We start from the raw sequence: 23,109 nt of genomic DNA, 5'->3' as shown, positions 1-23,109 counted from the left end.
AAACTTAGTTGGTCTTTAAGGTGCTACTGGAAGGAATTTTTAAATTTTCTTTCGACTACAGCAGACCAACATGGCTACCGACCCGAAACTAGAATAATGGGCTATGTGAAGGTCAAGTTAGCTGAAAAATAATATGAACACATTACTCCCCCCCCCAATAATTATGGGAAGTGTAGTTTACCCCTCCTGTGGAGCTACAATTCCCAGCTACAATTCCTTTAACAAACTACAGTTCACAGGATTCTTTGGGAGATATCATGTGCTTTTGAAGTGTGGTGTACATGCAGCCAGTAGGGCCTCTGCTGCTGGATGCACTGCTTGGAGGGTTGGGAGAGAGGCACTCTTGCAGGTAGGACTAGACCTCTTCTGGTCAGACCAGGACAAGACCTCACCCCATAGCACAGACAGATGACACTGGAATCAAGGGTGGTTTTTTTAGTGCCATTAGTGTTGCCTCATTTTAAACCAAGACCACAGAAGCTAATTGTGTTAGATTGTTCTCACTTAACTCTTCCTTTGTCTTTCCCCACTTTTTATGCCTCCTCCTCTTCATGCAAGGTTCCTTCCACCTCCTTTTCTTACTAAAAATAATTGATGACATTTACTGCTAAAAATAATTAATGATTATTCTAATTTTGTGCTACTTTTGCTACTGCTTAGTTAAATGCTGTAATTGTTACATGAGATATGTGATACATGGATAAATGTCTTTGTAAACAACTGTGCGAAAGACGTCTCCCTACAATATCAAACAAAGGCCACAGGTTCAGTTGACATTCTAGCAGAACCCCAAGCCACCTGGTGCTAATGCCCCCCAAACATTATCCCCATAACATCCAGGGCTAGGGGGTGGTGAGGTGGGCCCCCATCAGGGGTGCAGGCAATGGGGGTGGTGCAAAATCAGCTAAAAATATGTCCATAAATATAAATATCAATTATTGCCTCATTAGAAATGGTTATAGAGGGTGAATTGAATGGGTGCAGGGGGTTGGGGGGGTTGGAGGAGAGGCGGAAAGAAGCACTAATTTGTTCGTGGCTAGGGTGCACAATCTGGATGGTTCTGCCAGGGGCGCAAGATCACCTAGCTACGGCTCTGATAAGATCTCTCCCACAGCACCATATACCCTCATTTCCTGATGGTTCCTTCTAAATTCCGCTAACTGCATGATCATGGGATTAGTTCAAACTAATTCCAGCTTTTCAGTATCCAATCATCAGGATGTACAGGTCACTGACATTCATTTTTTTAAAAAAAAAAAATATTTATTGGGGTTTACAATAAGAATGAATATAATGAACAGTATAACAAATATCTTTAACATAATTTCACATTTTCTTTGGACTTCCTCACATCTCCCGCTCCCACTTTCATCATTATAACTTTTTACCAGCAATTTATTATCTTATTTGCATTCTTATATCTCATTTATGTATTTATAATCTTATAATTCTCAAAAAGGTTTATATTTTCTCAATCTCACTTATTATCTTAAATCATCTAAGTTAGTGGTGCTCAATTATTTATGATCTAGCATCCTGCTTAACATTCACTCAAATTACAATGCTTTTGTAAATAATTCTTAAATTTCTTCCAATCCTCCTCCATCTTCTCTTCTCCCAGGTCACGAATTCTGCCGGTCATCTCAGCCAGTTCCATGAAGTCTATCAGTTGCATCTGCCATTCTTCCAGTGTGGGTAGATCTTGAGTTTTCCAGTGCTTTGCAAGAAGTATCCTTGCTGCTGTTGTTGCATACATAAAAAATGTCCGGTCCTTCTTTACCACCCCTTGGCCGACAATACCCAAAAGAAAGGCCTCTGGTTTCTTAGTGAAGGTATACTTAAATACCTTTTTCAGTTCATTATAAATCATTTCCCACAGGTCACTGACATTCAGTTTATTATCTTTACTGCAACAGTAAGCATAATATTTCACACAGATTTGTCAGAACGGTGGCTTCACACATGTATGCACACAGAGCATAGCAATTGTCAAACTGTGGAGCAGCACCCTCCTGCTTTGTGGCATGCATGCAGGGCACATGAAGGTGGTGGTGGGGGGAGTTTAAGGGAAGGGTAAGCTCCTCAGCTGGACCATAAAGAAGGCGGATCGCCGAAGAATTGATGCTTTTGAATTATGGTGCTGGAGGAGACTCTTGAGAGTCCCATGGACTGCAAGAAGATCAAACCTATCCATTCTTAAGGAAATCAGCCCTGCGTGCTCATTGGAAGGACAGATCGTGAAGCTGAGGCTCCAATACTTTGGCCACCTCATGAGAAGAGAAGACTCCCTGGAAAAGACCCTGATGTTGGGAAAGATGGAGGGCACAAGGAGAAGGGGACAACAGAGGATGAGATAGTTGGACAGTGTTCTTGAAACTACCAACATGAATTTGACGAAACTGCGGGAGGCAGTGGAAGACAGGAGTGCCTGGCGTGCTCTGGTCCATGGGGTCACGAAGAGTCGAACACGACTAAACGACTAAACAACAACAAAGATCCTCGGACAGATGGTGTCAAACTCCCTCCAACAACTAGGCCTTAAACACTGGATTTGTAGTACCTCAATCCACAAATCCTTGCATATAGCAGGTCTGTCTGTGTACAGCGGCTCATGAGAATCTTCTCAAAATCATCCGTTGGTCTTGGGTTGGAAGGAAGCAACAGGTAGAATAAATTCAGAAGCGTTTGCTCAGTGTTTAAAAAACACTGGTATATCTGGATCAGAGCTCCTGTTCCTTCCACTTCTTTTGTCTCATACTGGCAAAATTCCACCTTTCTTTTAGATGGGCGCCATAGAAGGTTTACTAGGCAGAGAGTTGTCATGACTTGTCTTCTGCAATACTTCATGCGTCTTTTCTAGTACATTCTTTGTCAGATTTGTGGCTTTGATTTCTCACTAATACATACAATGTGCTTTGAACATTTCCTTTGCACTGGGTTCATCATGAGTTATTGCTTCACTTGTCTATTTCCCACAGACTAGTAGCTGACAGCTACATATACAGCCCTTTCCGGTTGTCAGTTCTATTTCTGTAAATGGCATCTTTCATGTTTCATGCAAATTAACCCACTTCACAAAAAATGTCACATTAAAGACTCCTCTGAAAGCGAAAGTAGCTGGCAGTGCTCTGCCACTCTGACAAATATTGTATAACATGGTGATACCCTACCTGTTTCCTTTTGCAAAAATCTGGAGGGCCACAGGTGAAACACACAACATCTGTGCAAAATGAATTATAGGTGGAAGGATTCAGGCAATACAGAGCAAACACACTGTTTCTGGCACAACAAATGTGTATTTGTAATAAATAATCAAGCACGCTATTGTGAGCTGGTTCCAAGTTGGATTGGGGGGGGGGGGGGGCTTGGTTACAATGGTCACCACCTTCTCTGAGTGAGATCTCACCAACACTGTTGCCATTGCCCTTTCACTTAATTGTTCTTCTGGGGCAAAACTGCACCAACTTCCAGACAGATAGGACAAGTTATGTTACAGTTACTGCTCCTTCTGTAAATTTCTCTAATGGTTCAGCTTCTCAGAGCGAGTAAGCAAGCAGCAGCGGCACTGAGGAGGAATGGGAAGGGCCCAGAGGTTCTTTCATAGAGGTGGGGGGAGAACTGCTGGCCTATAGGACAGATAAGGCCCATGGAGGGATTCCCATGTAGCACACAAGATCCTCTCACTAGCCCAGATGTTCCTCCTTAGCCTCAGGCCCAAGTGAGCAGGTGTGTGTGTGAGGGGGGTGGGGTAGCAGAACAAGAAAGGGTGGGGCTGTAAGAGAAAGATATGCAACCATCCATGTTTAGCTCCAACCCTGCCCACCATATTCTCTGCCCCCCCCCCCTGAGGTAATGAGGTCCTTCAGATTGAAAAAAGCTCCCAGAATGAAGAGACAACTGGCATGCCCTAGGCCCCATCTGTACTACACGTTTAAAGCAGCACTATCCCATTGTAAACAGTCATGGCTTCTTCCCCCAAAGAATCTTGGGAACTGTAGTTTGTTAAGGGTGCTGAGAGTTGTTAGGGGACCCCTATTCCCCCTCACAGAGCTTCCATTCTCAGAGTTCTTGACAACCAATCCCTCTCCCCAGGGAACTGTAGTTCCGTAAAGGGTGATGTGGGCCTTCTAATAACCCTCAGCACCAGGATTCTTTAGGAGGAGCCGTAACTATTTAAAGTGGTATGACACTGCTTTAAATATATTGTGCACACAGGGCCCAAGTTTGTGGCATAAGAGCCAACTCCTAGGGGCTGAGGTCCCCTCACCGCCCCCATAAAGTATTTGAGGGGGCCTGCTGCCCCCCAAAGTTGATGGGCATTACCATTCAACTGGTGTATGTGTGCACTGTGTCTTGTAATTGTTTATACGGGACAGGGAATACCTACCTCCAGTGCTTTTTTTCTTGCGGGTACGCAGAGGTGTGCATACCCCTAAACATTTTGTGAATCTTTGTACTTTTGTCTATTTGCTGTATTTATTTTCCAACATTTGAACTTTTCTTGAGTCAAAATGAGAGAATCCCTAAACTTGTTTTTTTAAAGAAAAAAAGCACTACCTCCCCCTCCCCCAATATTTTAGATTTAAGTTGGCATTCCTGCATTGTGGCTCTGTAGCAGCGCAAGCAAGCTGTAGAAGGACTCCATTTCCCCCCTGTGCCCGACTGTGAGAGAAGTATTACTCTACTGGCAGCACACAATAGCGTTGGAGTCTCCTTTAACATTAAAGCTTTCATTTAATTCCTTTTTATTAACCACAGGGACCCTGTAAATGAAAGTATGGATTTCTGTCATTCCAAGGGCAAAAAGGTAGTCTCAAGAACAACCCAGCTGAGAGCAATACTTAACAACCTGTGCTTTAACCAAACCTTCACTTACTATTAAAAGAATTAGCACTTTCTTACTAGCTTTTGTCATCTCGTTCCTGTGAGGAAAATTCCCTTTCATTCCCATGTACTCCCTCAGCTCTTATATGTTGTGTGTCACTGGTCTTCAGTTGGTGGGTTGTGACTCACTAGTGAGTCTGGCCTGAGCCAAGGTGGGTTGCAACCATGTAAATATATAGTAAAAAATGGAGAAATAGGTCCCGAAATGCATGTTTGGGTTTAAAGTGGGTCTTCAGTCCCGTGGATGATGAGGTTGAAGATATCTACTTTATATAACTCACATACTGTCATTGCTGTTGGAGGAAAGTTCTCTAAACAAAACATTTCTTTCATGTTTGCTGCTGAAGGGTAAGCAACATTACAAATCCGACCATAGCAGTATGTATTTAAGCTTTAGTTGTGTGTGCTGGGTGTGGGGTGGGAATCACCTGGTTTTACTTCTGTTTGCTTAGACTGACAATGGGTATGTCAATTTCATTAGGAACTGGCACGGTTTTGCTAGCTGATTTTTTTAATTTCAAATGAAACAATAGCTTAACACTTAATTATTACTTCCTGAACTGCTGAATGATATGACTGGGTGAACACAATTAGCTAAATTTCAGCTAAGATGCACAATTACTGTACTTCAGGTTTTAGGATTTTTAAACTTCTTTTTTTATTGTACTTATGACAACCCCAGTTGCCCTTTGGTTGTATATTTGCCTCTTTGTTTCAGTACTGCTAAATAACCATCTTTATTCAAAGTAATAGAAACTCAATATATTTTTAATGAGTATAACTTTATACATTCTCAGGATTACGGTGTAGCCCCTTCTGGAGCACCCCAACAGATAGAAATAATATAACACTAAAATCTTTTTTGACAGCAAGTACATAGTTTGTCTTCACACAAAAAAAGGCAGGGCTATGGATTCTGGGATGTAGTTGGATTATTGTCACCTAAGTAGGGTTGCCATGTGTCTTCTTTTTCCAGGACACACCCTCTTTTTCAGGGGTAAAATTCAAGACAAATTGCATTTATTTGCTTTGAATGGCCGTCATAGCGTCCTCTTTTTTGCTCCTCAAAATACGGCAACCCCACCTAACAGGCAACAGCTAAAGACAATGGCCTTGCTTGTACATCATGCTAACCCAAACAGCCATGGGCATGAGTCCTCCCAGAAAAGAAAAACCTTTGTCAGAACTCATGATTAGTCTGGAGAGAACTAAACTACAAACATGGATTTGGACAAGATGCAAAACCAAGCTGTGGTTTAGCTCAGCATAGCAGTAAAACGACTGGGGAAGAGCAAAGCAACCACAATATCATGTCCCATAGCCCTCATGCTTGCACCATACCATGGTTTGGCTTAGCATGACAAATGAACCAAGACAAGCCCTAATGGATCAAGCCACCACCAACTGGTAGAAAACCATGGTACATGTTTGCCATATGGAATGGCCCTATGTCTTTATGTGGATCTACATGGTTATTGAGACAATGGTGGTGGTACATCAAATGGCCTTAAACCAAATGGCCACAATGCAAATTGCTTCACAGAAATGGGGCTCCTGCTGCTGACTGCTGCAGAAGAGCTCTGTGAAGAAGAGCTTTTTTTTGTTCTCTAGCTAGTACTAGGGAAGCCCAAGCCCAATCCAAATTAAACACAAAACAGCAACTCACAAGTCCAGTCCAAGACAACAGAATTGCAGTGTTCTCACATGATGAATTGCTGAACAAAGTAAGCATGCATATACACCTTTGCAACAGTCTGAAAGGGCAACCAAACTAGAGAACAATAATGCAAACATTTCTTACTTGGGAATTCTATAATCTTACAATAAAGGGGAATCAGGGTATGTAAATACATACCCAGAACAAAACAAAAACAGGAGTTGCACTGCATTTCCCCCCACTGGGCGTGCTGTCCCCCGAGTTTGAAATGCAAATGACAGGTGTACTGATCTGTGAACTGAACACCGATTCATTCTTTTGCCTGGCCTCTCCCTATGTTTCAGGTGAGCAGTCTGAAGTTAAAAAATTAAATAAAATTCAAGCACTGTATGTACACTTATAAAGTTAAACATACCTTCATCCACTTTTTAAAAATTAAAAGCAAACGATAAATTATAAAATAGTTGAAAAGCTGTTTGAAGGAGGATACAATCAGAGTTGTACATGATGTACTTTCCATATGAAACACATGACTGCCTGGTCTCTGAACTCAAGATGGTGACATAAAAAGCTCAAATTATGTACATCTGTATGCATTCTGCATACAGAATGCAGACAGAACTGTACCCAATTGACATGAAGTTTCATAGTTCAGCTGTGGCAGTCAAACTGCTATGAAGTTGGGATGGCACACAGGGTTGAGGTGAAACCAAAACTTTCTCTGAAGAATTGCCTAAGAAATAGCCACTGAAAGAAAGATCATGTTAACTTAGATCTGTGAAATGAGACACAGTTCATAGGAAGTTAAGTGAGCTCTTTTAGACAACCTAAGACTCTTGCTACCATTAAAAACAAAAAATTAAAAGAGCATAAGCTCTTTTAATATTGAGTGCTGAATAGTTGGTGCTATGATTGCGCATGAAAGGTATTGATTAGATGGTGCATTCTCATTAAAACAGAGACAGTCACAAACCATGTAAATTTACCAGGACATTGGCCCTACATAGTTGGCAGGAAAGAGACCCAATTTTCCATGTAAAGAGCCTTTCCACCAGAATGCATCAGAGTTGTCCAGGACTTCAATGACATCTCCAGCGTAGAAACCTAGCTCATCTTGCTCCACTGCCTCAAAGTCATACAAGGCACGGACCCACTGTGTTCGCTAATAACAGAGGAAGACAAAAGAAAGTGTCAGCTGTAGCATAACATGCCCCCACCAAACCACTGATGGCCTTTCTAACTAGCTATATTTGCACAATAAGTATGGGAGTGGTTGAGTCTCATTTGTTGAACAGAGTGCACATCCTCCTTCAAGGTTGCACATCTGTTGCATAGACATACCCAGCAAATGAAATATTTTGTTTTGGGGAAAATAAGACACTTGTCCTAGATAGCCATCAGTTCCCCGATACCTTTGTATTTCTTATGGTTTCCCCCTTTTTTCTTGGTTGACCATGGACTCAGGCTGTCTTTTTACAAAATAATAATAATAATAAAAATATGTAAGGAACTTTGTACAGTGTAAACTATTTAAAATGTCACAGCTATATCTAAAAATAAAGTGATGTTACTACTCCTTTCCCACCAAGAATATAACAAGAGAACCAAGTTCCTGAACTTGCATAAAAGTTTAGTATAACTTTTATTTCAAAGTGGCATATGCAGAATAATACATGCAGTGTTGCTCTTTGAATAGAAACGTGCCTCACATTCCCCTAGACCTAGACTCTGCCTCTCAAGAAAGACAGGTACCTGCCATACCTGTGGTTGCTGTGCTGGATCGGTGTGTCTCCGGAACACAGATGGTCCACTCCCTTCTCCATGGTGTCTTTGGCTCTGAGACGTATCTTTAATGTCCAGACTCCTGCCACGTCGGTCCTAGAATGTGAACAGAATAAGATAATGATGAATCTGTTCTATTGGGGATCTGATACTTTCATAGTTACCTGCTGAACAGGAAACACTTTGGCTATGTACACACTGGTGGCTTAAAACACAGTGAGATTGTTTCCTCCTGCTGTTTTGCAAGTCATATTAGCACTTTTTTGCACACACCAGAGAGAGGGAAAGGAAGTCCTCAGCCAATGTGCATTACCTGTTTGGTTTCCCTGCATCTGCAACTACCTGCCCCCACCATGTACTCCTTTTGTGAAGCTGTCACCTACACATGTGCTATGGCTGTCTCAAATGTACACACCTCAGCTTAATTTCAAAGTGAATGTGTCTTATGTTTTCAGATTGGATGGAAGCAGGAGAATTTCTCAAGAGACTGTAGTGTATATATGAATTGTGGCCAATGTCATGCTTACTCAGCTTCCAACACCAGCAGTGAGAGGGCACTGGAGCCAGAGTAACCTGTGATGTGTACAAGGGATTTATTACAATTTCTGTCACACAATGGAACATTTATGTAGTGGCTGGTATTGAGTTTTTGTGCCTGGTTATTTTATTTTATTTTTAAACTGGACAACTGGAAATCCTGTTCCTATTTTTCTTTGAGGCTGCAAACACTTCCACCTCTGTGCAAAATGCTTGCCTACACTGCAGTTCACTGCAATTTGCTTTTGCCTTAGGCAGAAAAATGTCCTGGGCCAGCACTGAGCAGTGTCTTACATCAGCTTTATCAAATGCCACTTATTAGATACCTGTACTATTGCACAATGTGGGAGGCAATCAGAGGTGTGGCACAATCCATTACTGTGTCAAATGTATTGGCCAATTTGGAGTAAAGCTTTTGTCAGGAAGGTTTGTTGTTTACACCTATCCACTGAAACAGCTTTTACCAACCCAGCACCTTCCAGATGTTTTTGACTATAACTCCCATCAGCTGCAGCCAGCACAACTATGCTGGGCTGTGGCTGATGGGAGATGTAGCCCCAAACAACTGGGGAGCGCCACGCTGATGAAAGCTGTACTGAAGGCAGGCATGCAGGCAGGCAGGCAGGCTCTATTGTCCATAAAATAACTACTGCCCTTTAGAACTGCTAAGATTATTGTTTGTAGCTCTGGAAGTATTTTCCAATTTCCTCTTACTAAATGTAACATTTCAAACTGCCCCTGAAGGTGTCTTACCTGCCTTTCAGCCAGCACAAAAGGTCAGTGCGACTCAGTGCAGATATGTATGTCAATTGTTCCCCACTAGAGATGTTAAGAGTGAGTCAAAATCAGTTTGACTTTAAACCAGGTGTGTGTGTGTGTGTAGTTCACGTTTCTGCTTGATGTCAGACATATGACTCATATATAGTTAGCATGGTTGTTTTTGATGAGATATAGCCTCCATCCTTTAATAGAGGCCACTCTTGTCTTGTGTACACACAGCGTAGTTTAGGGCATGTTTACTCTGTTATAAGAACACCCTTTCCTTGGAACATTCTAAGTTGCAGTATTTCCAGCTTGCTCCAGTACGTGACTTTCCTCCCCACCCCCCAGATCAGACAGGATTCTCAGATATTGCTTTTACATACATCCTTCTAATTGCTGCCACACGGACAACCTGGAGAAGAGCCAGGGGGGAAATGCACTATTTAATATATTATATGTTCTGAGCTGCACAGTTATGCCTAAAAGATTGGCAAGGAATTTATTTTGAGGCTAGGTGTATCAATTCCCACCACAGCTCAGCGCGACCGAGTGTAATCTCAAGATCATGCAGGAAGACATGTAATAAAATAAGAAGAATCCTGTTGGATCAGACCAAAGGTCTAGCTTAGTCTAGCATCTTGTTTTCAGGCTATGTAAACACTATAAGCTTTAAAGCACTTAAGAAGCACATTTCCCCTCCAAAAAATAATAATGGGAGCTGTCATTTGTTAAAGGGTGCTGGGAGTTGTAGTTCTGTGATGGGTAAACTGCAGTTCCCAGGTTAGTTTGTGAAGTGGGGATATGTTTTGAATATTCTTTAAAGTTACGGTGCATATGCAGCCTTGGAGTGCCTAGCCAGATGTCTATGGGAAGTCTGCAAGCAGGACAGAGCAACTGAGGTCCAGCTCTTTCTGTTACCTGCTTATGCTGCCAAGATGCTGATTGATCCACCTCTTTGTTATGCCCTGATGCTCCTGCTTCTTTCCCATGTCCTCCATTCAGATGAAGCACTTCCTGTGTCTTTTTGGCCAAGTTCCATACAGCGGCTTCCTGGAAAGAAAGAGGTTTATTCTGTTACGTTTTGTTCGTCCTTCTAGGTATTATTTCCCAGAGTGCTTCCAGACAAGGGCTTCATATCACAAAGGGATAACTTAGAACCATTCCCATCCCCTTTGTGTGTGATTGGCACCTTAGCTTCCACACATTCCATTTTCTTAAGGCAGGGATATTCATCACTATCCTGACAGTTACTATTGACACCACTGGGCAGAACTCAAAGGGATGTAGTCATTCTGCTGCTGTTGTTTTTGTCCCTGGCCTCATTTATAGTCGTGTCTAGAGCATGAGATAGTGTCCAAAAACATTTATAGCTGCAGCTTATCTGAGACCTTGTGCTGAGAAATCTGACATGCTCAGACCCTTTACTGCCCCCTTGATACTAGAAACAATAGGTAATACTGCTTTACTAAAGCTAAGGAGGTGGAGACCTGATCAGCAACTTGGATGGAGAACCCCAATAATCTACGCACATACAATGAACATATATGTATATGTATGTTTATGTGTGTGTATATATAAAACTTAATATTTTACATGGCACATGTAATAAACATGTGCGAAGGAGACTCATTTCTCTAAAGACATGGCACAGATTCACCACAAAGCCATGGTCAGTTGTTAGATTTAATAGTTTTTGCGCTCAACTTTTTTTTGCAAGTTGTGGCATATTTAACTCTTTGGAAAACTCCGGCATTTTTCATAGGGTTTAATCACACACAGAGAGCTTCAGGAATGTCTAATCTTAATCATTAGTGATTTGACTGTGTTTTAAAATTAAGCTTTTTAGGCTTAATTTGTCTTTGCAACTGGATCTGCCAATATTTCTACAGCTCCTGCAATCCTAACAAGCATATACAACAGTGGAGTCAGAAAGAAAGACCCCTATCCTTTAATTTATGTATATGTTGGTTGTGCCAGCTGTCAGCTTTGCTTCCTGGTGTTTTCACACTTGAGGTTTAAATCACCTTTGAGCCTCTCTTGCTCTGCTTATGCTAGCCAGGGATCCTTGCCAATGCAGAAGAGATAGCGGATAAAGATGCTTTTGTAATGCAAATTGGCAGTTCAGATTCACATAGGCTTTTTATTTGCAATACAAAATGCAGGAAGCAAAAATGGTTTAAGGCAAATGCAGAGGAGGGGTTGCCAGGTACTAAAAGGAGGCACAGAGATCCTCTGTTCTAATGTGGATAGTAAGCTTCCTGTGTTGTCCGTATGACATTCTCTCCCAAATCACTGTCTTCCTACAATTTTCCCTCCCTCAATTAAGAATTTTTCATACCCTTTCCATTTTAGAGTATTCTTGGTATGAAAAAAATCCCTCAGCCCCAACACTGTCTCTTACTGGCTAGAGCTGGGTAAGCAAGGGCCACATTCCTTTCTGGCCAACCTTCTGAGGGCCACAGGCCAGTGCTGGGAAGAGCAATGAATGTTAGTTTTACCTTTAAAACAATAATAATAATAATAATAATAATAATAGTAGTAGTAATAATAATAATTTATTTATACACTGCCCATCTGGCTGGGTTTGCCAGCCACTCTGGGCTGCTCCCAACATAATATTAAAAACATGATAAAACATCAAACATTAAAAATTTCTCTAAACAGGGTTGCCTTCAGATGTCTTTTAAACATCAGATAGTTGTTTATTTCCTTGAAATCTGATGGGAGGGTGTTCCACAGGGTGGGCACCGCTACCGAGAAGGCCCTCTGCCTCGTTTCCTATAACCTCACTTCTTGCAGTGAGGGAACCGCCAGAAGGCCCTCGGCATTGGACCTCAGTGTCCGGGCCGAATGATGGGGGTGGAGACACTCCCTCAGGTATACTGAGCTGAGGCCGTTTAGGGCTTTAAAGGTCAGCACCAACACTTTGAATTGTGCTCAGAAACGTACTGGGAGCCAATGTAGGTCTTTCAGAATTGGTGTTATATGGTCTTGGCGGACATTCCCAGTCACCAGTCTAGCTGCCGCATTCTGGATTAATTGTAGTTTCTGAGTCACCTTCAAAGGTAGCCCCACGTAGAGCATGTTGCAGTAGTCCAAGCGGGAGTTAACCAGAGCATGCACCACTTTGGCGAGACAGTCTGCAGGCAGGTAGGGTCACAGCCAGTGTACCAGATGGAGCTGGTAGCCCTGGACAAAGAATCAATCTGTGCCTCCATGGGCAGCTGTGAGTCCAAAATGACTCCCAGGCTGTGCACCTAGTCATTCAGGGGCACAGTTACCCCATTCAGAACCAGGGAGTCCTCCACACCTGCCCACCCCCTGTCCTGCAAAAACAGTACTTCTGTCTTGTCAGGATTCAACCTCACTCTTTTAGCCGCCATCCATCCTCCAACTGCCTCCATACACTCACACAGGACATTCACCGCCTTCACTGGTTCTGATTTAAAAGAGAGGTAGAGCTAGGATTGTACACCAGGATTGTTTCCACTCACACACCCCTTGCTGTCCTCCATCCTGGCAAATAAGAAGCATTCTCAAAGTTCAAGGATGTATTCTAGCAAAGCAAAGACACTTGAGACTGCAAAACAGGGCAGGTGCAGCGTGCGGTCTGGGATTCGAACTCAGGACGCAAGGGAGAAACGTGCTAAGAGGAAGGCACGCTTGGCAAATCCACACCGTGATCAACTCCCACCCAGAAACCAATGTCCCCACTGTGGAAGGATGTGTGGATCCAGAAATGGCCTCCACAGTCACTTACGGACTCATTGTTAAAACCGTGTTTATGGAAGACAATCTTACCGTACTTAGCTATGAGTGATCGCCAGAGAAGACCCTTGACTTAGACAGTCAGATGCTTTCATGCTTCTTTTCTAATTGAATAATCCCTGAAGCAAATACTTGAAGCCATTTACCCGTCCTTTCACACAAACGCACTTCTTTACTTTCCAAGACAGTGTTTTAAAAATTGATATAACTGGCTGGAAAGAGGTCGGCAACATGATCCTCTCTGCCAGGTGTGTCATTGCTTCTCTTTGAAGCGGATAAGGAAGTGCTCCTCCCTGCACAATGTGGGTTACAAAACTTCCTTGCTATTGTGGGCACAATCTATTTTCTGCTTTGCCTCAGCATTCACATCCTGGTAATTTAATATCAGAGTCCACATCCTGGTTAAGCAGGGCTCTCTGGTTACTGTAGTTACCGTACCTCCTCCTTCTCAGTACTGCACTGTGAGTAATGGTTTACAACCTGCGACCTGTCGTTTCTTTGTTCTTCTGGCACAGACTGAAACAAGCTGCCAGCAACGTGGGATCTACCTACATCCCAGGGTTACCTTTTGCGCTCTGGTCACACCCACACCATACATTTTAAGCACCCTTAGCAAACTAGTTTCTAGGATTCTCCTTGATTATTAAGGTGGTATAAGTGTGATTCAATGTGTGGTGTGGATGTGACATTTCTCTCCTCCTTTCAGTGCTCCATTCATTCTGGGTTTTTTTTTTATCACTATGCTTAAACCATGCCTCTTGTCTCCAACCTCAAGGCCTCCTTTGCATTCTGTGTAGATTGCTGTTAGGAGTAAAATAAATCAAAACAGAAGACGGCAGTGAAATGAGATTTTTAGCTTCAACAAAAAGTGTATCCTTTCAATGAACCAGCATGAATGCTCTTCCCATAGTTCCACCATAGTCCCCACCTTCTATTCCATTGAAGACCTTTATTTTTAGGCAAGCCGTCCCAGAGGGGCAATTCCCAGTCATGCTCATTGTCAAATTTCATGAATTTTACTACATTGCTTGGTCTGGAAAGGTCGCTTCCTGGTTCACTTATAAATGTCTCCATAAAAATTGATTTTTATAACATTAAAGCTAACCAAAAAAAAAAGAAAAGAAAAGAAAAGGTGGGATTGGGCACAATTTTGTCTCATGGAAAAAGTCCTAATTACGGTACATGCTTCTGCTTCATATGTACGTACTCATTCACCCTGGCTTGGTAAAAACAGAGCTCCTTGAGATTTACCTGCTGTTCTTTCTGGGTCTCATCCCGCAGGAAGATCTGTGCATGTCTGGAGATGGAAGAAGTCTTGTAGAATTCCACAAGTTTATTTAGTGACAGGAACTTTTCGCTCCACAAAAAGTAGTTGCCCTTTGGGTCCCTCATCACTTTAAAGTGTTGTACGTTCTCTTCATGTCTGGGTACCAAAGGGAGAAAACAAAACATTTGACAACAGTCTGGGATTCCCACTCATTTAATTTTTAAATGGTTTTGTTTTGCTTTGTATCCTACTTTAATGACATTCAGAAAGGAAACATTTTGGATGAAAAGCAGTTTTTGGAGCAGTTGTGAAAATGCTTCCAGCGCTGGCAGAAACCAGCATGGGATAGAGCACTAAAGCTATGCTTAAAATCCGAATTGGCGGAAATGACTGGCAGAATCCGAGACCAGGGAGAAGAGTCGGTGAAAGAAGACTGGAAAAAATTTAAGGACTATTTACAGAAATATTGCAAAATTAAGGAACTTTAGAAGGATGTTGGATAGAAACTAAGAGGTTTTTAGCTGTAATGCTTTAAGAGACATGGGAAAAAAAAGGTTAACAATTGGGTAAAAGATTAATGGTAAGGATTTGTTGAACCAACAAATTGAATTGGAATACAAAGAAGGGAGGTATGAGGAGGTCCGGGGAAATAAGAGTAAGGAAGATAGGTTATGGAACATTATTGTGTTTTTAACTGTTTTATTTTGTATGTTTTCTCTCACTTTTTACTTTTTTGCTGTAATTTATACTTTTTTCTTTGTTTTCTGTATTTTTGTGAAACTTTAATAAATATCATTAAAAAAAAAATAAAGCTATGCTTAAAATCCTTAGCATTTAGAGTCCTGTGAAAGGCCTTTATGAAGAGCAATGGTGCTGTATTAATGAAAATGGTCAGTCAGGCCCTCTTACTAAATATTTAATCACACAAATCATCAAGGCAATTTTGAATTAACATCCCTCACCAGAGGAGACATGACGGAGCAGTAACTTCCTAGGCATCTGTTGTTCTAATATAGCTAAACCAATGTAATACAAGTCAGTCCAAACCAATGGCCAATATGAAGCCCACTAACACAAGCATCAGTGCTCCCATGAATAGCATGTATGATACCTGGCCCAACAGAGAAGGATGAAGGATAAATCACAGCCTTTTTGTGTAAGGGTACTCGCTAAACAGGGATGGGGAACTTCAGGCTCAGTGGATAATGCAGCCTTGCACCCTATTTGTTTGGCCCTCCGGACTCTCCCCCCAGGCCACGCCCCTCATTGGCCCCTACTTCATACCCTCCTTGAGTGCTTTTGCCTGCCTGGAATGTCTCCTTGAACTCTGATAATGCCTCTTGCTTGTTGGGATGGAGGATAGAGATAGAGTGTGTGCATGTACAAACTAGCTGACTGTACAAAGCTAAACTTTCCATTTGCTGCTTCAACCACTCATGCTTCTGGTGCTCCTCCTCATTGGCATGTGACCCTCAGAAGGTTGTCCAGAAGCGAATGCGGCCTTGAGGTGGGAGGAGCTTCCCCACCCCTGTAATAAAAGGTCAGGGCAGAAGGAAACTATCTTCATGGTTTCTGCATTGCCAAATACAGGAAGAAAAGTCCCTGCTCTTACCTTGGTTAGGTCATATTTGAGAATAAGGTGGGTCACTTGGAGGAACCATAGCTCAGTGGCAGAGCACATGCAGGTTAGGCCAAACCCAGCGTGAAAGTGCCCGGGGCAGGACCACCCACCGGCTACCCATACTTTGCTGTTAGTGGGACGCCACTCTGGGCTCCTCCCTGTTTTAAGCTTCTCTCAATGCCTGTTGCTAAAGCAGCTGAAGGAGTAGCCTAAGAGTGAGTGGAGCAACTGAACTGCTCCCTATCATTTGAATTGCTGCCAGTTTTGTCTTGTGCTTGTTTACCTGCCTCCAGCAACTCAGCAGGCAGTCAGGTTCCCACCCACGTCGCTTTCTTCCTGTTTTAAGTTGCTGCCTGACAGTGTCTGAGCCAGTATGGTTAAGAGTGCTGGACTAGGATCTGGGGGACCAGGGTTTAAATCTCCTCTAAGCCATGAAGCTTTGTGGGTGACCTTGGGTCAGTCACTCTCTCTCAACCTAATCATAGAAATATCATAGAAGGGATTCTGAGGACCATCTAGTCTTGCTGCAATGCAAGAATATTAAGCTGTCCCATCCAGGGATCAAACCTGCAACCTTGGTGTTATCAGCACCACGCTCTAACCAACTGAGCTATCCAGGCTCTACTTCATACAGGCTGCTGTGAAGATCATATGGAGGAGTATGATGCCTCAAGCTCCTTGAACAAATGAATAAATGTAGTAAATCAATAACTAAAAGAATTTGTCCAAAGGCAACGGCTATGGGAGTCTTCTTGCTTAGGGTGATCTTTTGATACTGTGAACAGTATTTCTCAAAAATCTACAGATGGCTTGGGGCTAGTGTCACATGGCTTGGGGCCAGCTTCACACACTGGCAGTGGGAGCCCACTGGAGCCAAAATAAATGGTAATGTGTACATACCCCAACAATGTCTGGAGGGACTCAAGGTTCCCACCTCTGATTTAATGGGGTGGTTCTGCTCCATGTCCCAGCTTGTTATATATTTGTATGTTGTACAGGCTGAAATAACATTACGTTTATTTCAGCCTGTATGTCGTTAGCTTGATTGATTGGCTGTTATTTCAAAGAGGGCTTCGTGCTGCTACTGTAGAGATGGTTGCTATTTACCTGTTATTGTTTTATGTTTCATTTCGTTTTGGTTTTATTGTTGGAAGTCATGTTGTGTGCTTTGGCAAAGAGGCAACTCATAAACATTTGAAAAGATGGAATAATGGTCTACCTGGGAAAGAGGAAGCATCACACAGCCACTTTTGAGAGATGCTGTGCTCTGTTTTCAATTACAAAAGGATGGCTGTGGTGGAGTGGGGAAGGAGGGAGGGAGGCTGAGAGAAAAAAACATTACAGCATGCAAGCCAGGACTATAAGGTCCATACTGGGCAAGAAGGCTGCTGATCTTTTTTGATTTATCATTTATTTATATATTGCTTTGCAGGCGAATCTCGCAAAGCAGTTTATGTAGAACAGGTAAAACAGTAAGCATCACTCAAAGCTATATAAACAGCCAAGGCAAGGTGGCTTGGGGAGCTGCGGAGGGGTGGGGGGCTCTTTTTTTGAAAAACAAACAAACACAAAATCTCTCTTTCTCCCAGGGCAAGATGGTTCCTTGGGCAGCTTTGTGGTGATCCTGTGGGAGGGAGAGGCCACCGCAGGTAAACTACTGAGAGCTAGATGGTGGAGAGCTCTCCAGGCTGTTGTAGCTTCTCTTCCTCTCTGGGCAAGATGGCCTTGCAGTGGTGGTTTGTTTGTTTTTTGCTTTATTGTGTATTCTGTGCTCTCGTTTTGTATTTTTATTTTGTGAAATGCCCTGTGATCTTCAGGTGAAGGGTAGTATACAAGTTTACTAAACAATAGTAAAAATAAGGAAAGTTTACCCCTCATTAAGCTGCAATTACTACCATCCTTAGCAAACTACAGATGACTTGCAGCCAGCATGAGAGCCTCCTTCTCCATCCAACTAAGTTCTCTCAGAAATATAGGATACTTTGCCATCAAGTCGTAATATTGCAAATGGTTCATTTCCGCAAACATTAGAAGCAGGACTTTTAATTTACTGGATTTCCCCTGCAAAGCGTAAATCTGTATTAAAGGGGGTGGGGAATACAAGCTGCTGTTTTGATGTCAATGCCATTGTGTGAACATAAAAGTAAGAACAGCTACAAAAATAGGAAGGGAAATAAGGCGTGGCTCTGGTATAGGTTGAGCTCTGCTTGAGCACTAGAGCTACAGTGGGCAGCTGCATGTCAGGGTTCAGTCCTTCTCAGGTCTGGAAACAGGGCTACCTTGGAGGAAGAGGAGGAGAAGAAGAAGCAGGACCCCCAACAGAAGACCATACTGCCAGTGACCCCGATACACTTTTGGACCCAGACATTTCAGTCACAGGACTGGAGGTCTCCAGACCAGTCGCCTGGCTCCCTGGTTGACTCTCTGAATATGTAATACATACTAAAGTAAAGGATTGCACTGTTTATATATTTTTATTGACTAATGTTTTTATATTGTAAGCTATTCTGTCAGGCCTCGTTGGAAGCAGATAGCAGGATAACAGATTCGTAATTAAACAGATCTTCATACAGAGAAACCAAAAGCAGGCCTGTTTAAAGATGCCAGCGGGAGGGAGACCTCCTCAGTCCCAAACGCCAGTCTTTCCTAAAAGGTAGGTAAGAAGGCTACAAAGCACAAGTACCTGACAGAGATGGAGAAGTCGCCTGGGCGGTTCTGAGTACCTCGGACGATGAAGGAGCCCACTTTGTTGCCCCTGAGCATATTCTCTGCCTTGTGGCGGGATACGTCTTCATGGAACCAGCTGAAAAGTACGATATATGATATACGATATCTTTATTGTCATTGTCCCATGCAGAACAATGAAATTGAAAAACTACATAAGACTACATAAAAATTACATAAAACTACTACAAAACTACATAAAACTACTACAAAACTACATAAAACTACTACAAAACTACATAAAACATTCAAAAACCCCTAAAAACTCTGAAATCCCATTTTAAAATACACTATACTATAGAGACCCCTTATGCTGCGTTTAGAACCAGAATTGCATTTGTGTAGAAACTGTTTCTCAGGCGGCTAGTCCTGGCCTTTATAACCCTATACCTTCTTCCAGAAGGCAGAAGCTGAAAGAGATCATTTCCGGGGTGCGTACTATCCTGTGCTATCTCTGCTGCTTTCTTATGGCACCTGGCCGCATAGATTTGATCTAAGGTGGGAAGAGTGTACCCAATTATTCCCTCTGCAGTCTTTACAAGAGATTGCATTCATGGAGATGAATGTAGATGGTAAAAAAGAGAGACAGAAAGAAAGAAGTGATAAAGGGAAAAAAATTGGAGAGAAAATTTACAGTGAGCCAGGTAAAGAAAAGTGAGTAAAGGTAAAGGGACCCCGACCATTAGGTCCAGTCGTGGCTGACTCTGAGGTTGCGGCGCTCATCTCTCTACAATGGTAGAAAATGCCACATGACTCATTCTGAAATAGAACAACCCAGCTATTTGCTAAAGGAAAAACTGAGTAAAAATAAGTAAATGCACCCCTCTTTTGGAAACCCCAAACTCCAGCATGTGCAGCTTTCACAAAGATCAAGAAAGCCTCTTTCAAGTGGCAATGACACCAGGCCAGGACATGGGGGCAGAAGTCCAGGGCCCCACTCACCAGAATGAGCAGATAGGCCCCTGCATGTTGTGGGGCTGGCATATGCTATACACATGACCATCCAAAGAGGGAGAAGGGGGGGCATTAATTCAAGGGTTTCAACATTCACAGTGTTTCAAAGCTCAGAAAATGGAAGTATGCCATTCCTATTGTTAAATGTCATGACTATATGTAGTATGTCCCTCTATATCAGAACCTTAGGTTCATGTGTAGAGACTCACAGTTCAGAAGGTTCATAGAACTGAGCTTATATCACCTAACGTACAACCCAAGGCACAGGTACTTGCAAGAGAAAAATGGATGAATTTTGTCTAAAAATGAAATAAAATATAGGCCTGCATTTTGTTTTTTGAGTTCTCACCCTTCAGCTGCCAGCAGATGAAACTGCTCTATACAAAAAGGTCCTTTTGGTTCCATCCAGCAGGGGCCAGTGGTGCAACACATACAAGCCAACGACAATCCCCCAGAGCCTACAAACATTGTTCCTCGCACACCTGCTCCAGGTTAATAATATGCCAATAATTATTTAGAAGTCTGCACTGCCATGCATGTAGTCTACTGAAGTCAAGCCACCAGGTGTACTCTCTGCTACAACACAGTACTTTAGGGGGGAAAAGCTTTTTTATATAAAAAGGATGCAAAGTAGTTTGATTGTCGCTGTTGTCTTTAAATCTGCAGAGAAGGATAATAAACTTGCATACGGTACCACAGCATATGAGCACAAGAGGCTGAGAAGTTTATGCCTGGGCACTGTGAACGTGGTTTAATTAGCAGCTTTGGTGCAAACCATAATTTACTTAAGGACTGCTAAAGCAGGATCCTGCACTTAACAAATGACTGAGATATACCTCTCTGTCTCATGCACACAATAAATCCTCTTTTTACAATGGAGCAGGTGCACAGGGCTGAAGATCAAAATAAACATCGCTTTAATTGCGTGTCTAGCAGGAGATTTCAAAATGTTAATTCTAGGAACACCCTCACCCCTGACTTTCATCAGGACCGCAGTGTACAAGGACATACTCAAGTTAAACACCTAGAAGAGTTGACATACTTACCTGGGACTGTGAAAATCTATGAAATTCTTTGGGACATATCCTTCATAACTATTCAGCTCAGCCTTGTACCACTCTTCCTTAGAGCTTAAAATCTGTGCATCCAGAGGAGAGTCAGTATTAGTTTAAAGGACATATAGGTCTTATGCTACCTAGGTTTTAAATGCCCCATGTTCCCCTCCTGGCACACTCCCCACTATTAGGCATTTGTCAACTTGTCTGCAAGGTTCTGAGCCAAGCTTCAGCAGTTCTCTGGGAAAAACCTCAATTTTCTCTCCTTAGAGCAGGTGCGGGAAAACTGGCCCTCCAGGTGTCGCTGAACTACAACTCCTATCATCCATGGCTATGCTTGCTGGGGCTGATGGAAGTTGTAGTTCGGCAGCACCCAAGGACCAAAGGTTCCCCATACCTGCCTTATAGAAATGATATGGCACAGCCACTGTGCCTAACTGAGAGCCCAATTCATGCAGTTTGCATGCGAAGGGTGCTCTCCCATCCTCAGTGTTTACACATTTGGTGTGAATGTCTGCAGGTGGAAAGCCCATGCACTTAGGTCTCTCCATGCCTGGGCTTCCCTAGGAGATGGAACCCTGACTGCACAGGATTCCGGCTCGTGCGGGAACCTACCCATGTAGAGGTATAAATGCTCAGGCTCTGCTCCGGCAGATGTTCATGGATGGTGGCGGCAGCAATGGTGTAACCCTGCTGCCCCTTGTAGAATGCAATAACATGTATGAAGGGTGCTGAAGTGTTCACAAGATACAAGGATGCAACTCCAGTAATAGAAGCAAGGTTCCCAAAATAAAGGCAGAGTGGAGGTGTTGAGGACATGTCCTCAAAACATGTCCTAGCTGGAACCTATCCAAATTAGGAAGCAGGCTGTGAAACTTTTCCCAGACACTGATTGGTTAATTGCTGAAAAAATGGTTCAAGGGGCGATAACCCCTCTCCTTAAAGCGGTATGTATAGGGTCTTAGACTTGTAGGACTTTCAGTTTATGCTTCATTTGATGGCTTAACAATGCTTCGCCTTGGGAGAATACAGACATCTTCAGGAGTCAAACACACAAACACATACAGATACTTGGCCAGCGTGGAAGACTTCTGCAAGACTCATCGGCTGCACTGGACTTTGCTATCTCAGTAAATTGGTTTCCTTGTTTAACCGTTGCTGCTGTTTGTTAGTGACTAATTACAGTGCCACTTCAGTCCTGCCTGATAACATAGCTTTTTCAGCCTGCACACAGATATGGTCACTCAGCCACAGAGACAAGCGACCCTCCTCTGTTCTGAAGTGGTAATTTCACACCACAGTACAGCAGACAGAATTTTCTGATCCACAAGTGGTGCAGGCCCAGGGATTTTAAGGCTGCCATGAGGGTGGGTGGACGGGCGGGGACAGCTACTCCCTAGTCACTGCCTGCAGGGAAGCATGAGAGAGAGAGAGAGAGAGAGAGAGAGAGCAGCAAAGGTTCATTTCTCACACTGCAAAACCACTTTGCAAAGGTGCCCACTTGGCAAGTAGTATCCTGCTCTGCAATGTAGTTAGCATAATAATTAATCCATCCCTGTAGCAAATGAACCAGACTTCAAAGGTAGGCAATGCAGTCGCAAGAAAAAAGGAAACAAAGCAAGTCATTTGAAAGGACAATCATAGACCGGATAGGTATCAAGGGCTCTTGCAGAAAAGCAGCCACTGTGGGAGCAAAACATGCATTTGGAAGAAGTAAAACTAGGAGGAGGACACAGAGGTATTAGAGGAAGTGCTCGTTAGTTTTGCCCAAATTCCTTCAGACTTGTTCAGATGGTGGAGGGATCTGGATGTGTATTTCTAATATGTCTGTGATGAAAGAGTTCTGCTTTGAAGATCTTACAGGGGGCTTAAGGAACTGTGTGAGAGTTTTTTTAATGGGTTGCTTTGCTTTTAGTGGTCTGCACCAGGACAATACAAATCCTTCCATTTAACTAACAGGGTGGAGAGTGGCCAAAAAATGCCCCCTGATTCATACAGCAATGCCTGTATTAGATCCTATATATGTTTACGTGGAAGGACGTCCCACAGACTTAAATGGGACTTACTCCCCAAGTTAAGTGTGTGCAAGATTGCAGCT

General features: G+C 42.8%; 1 protein-coding gene across 4 annotated transcripts in view; it reads right to left on the bottom strand.

Annotated features, from left to right (window-relative positions):
- Positions 1-5,634: 5,634 nt before the first annotated feature.
- GRAP2 (GRB2 related adaptor protein 2) overlaps positions 5,635-23,109 on the bottom strand; it is a 57,996-nt gene continuing 40,521 nt past the window's right edge. For 3 of the 4 annotated variants that reach the window (XM_080971404.1, XM_080971403.1, XM_080971405.1), the window contains exons 3-8: positions 21,003-21,094; positions 18,962-19,081; positions 14,642-14,813; positions 10,541-10,672; positions 8,303-8,419; positions 5,635-7,703 (exon numbers count right to left, since the gene is read on the bottom strand). In XM_080971404.1, the coding sequence (XP_080827530.1) occupies positions 7,524-7,703; positions 8,303-8,419; positions 10,541-10,672; positions 14,642-14,813; positions 18,962-19,081; positions 21,003-21,094 (813 nt within the window). In that variant the 3' untranslated portion in view covers positions 5,635-7,523. Of the gene's footprint in view, positions 7,704-8,302; positions 8,420-10,540; positions 10,673-14,641; positions 14,814-15,941; positions 16,231-18,961; positions 19,082-21,002; positions 21,095-23,109 lie in introns of those variants that run through there. The other variant, XM_080971406.1, reaches the window with a different exon arrangement.

This window comes from Podarcis pityusensis (genome assembly GCF_964106645.2).
Source record: "Podarcis pityusensis genome assembly, chromosome: 10".
Taxonomy (NCBI): Eukaryota; Metazoa; Chordata; class Lepidosauria; order Squamata; family Lacertidae; genus Podarcis; species Podarcis pityusensis.
The sequence above is the reverse complement of the archived record's forward strand: the minus strand, read 5'-3'. Positions and strand labels throughout refer to the sequence as shown.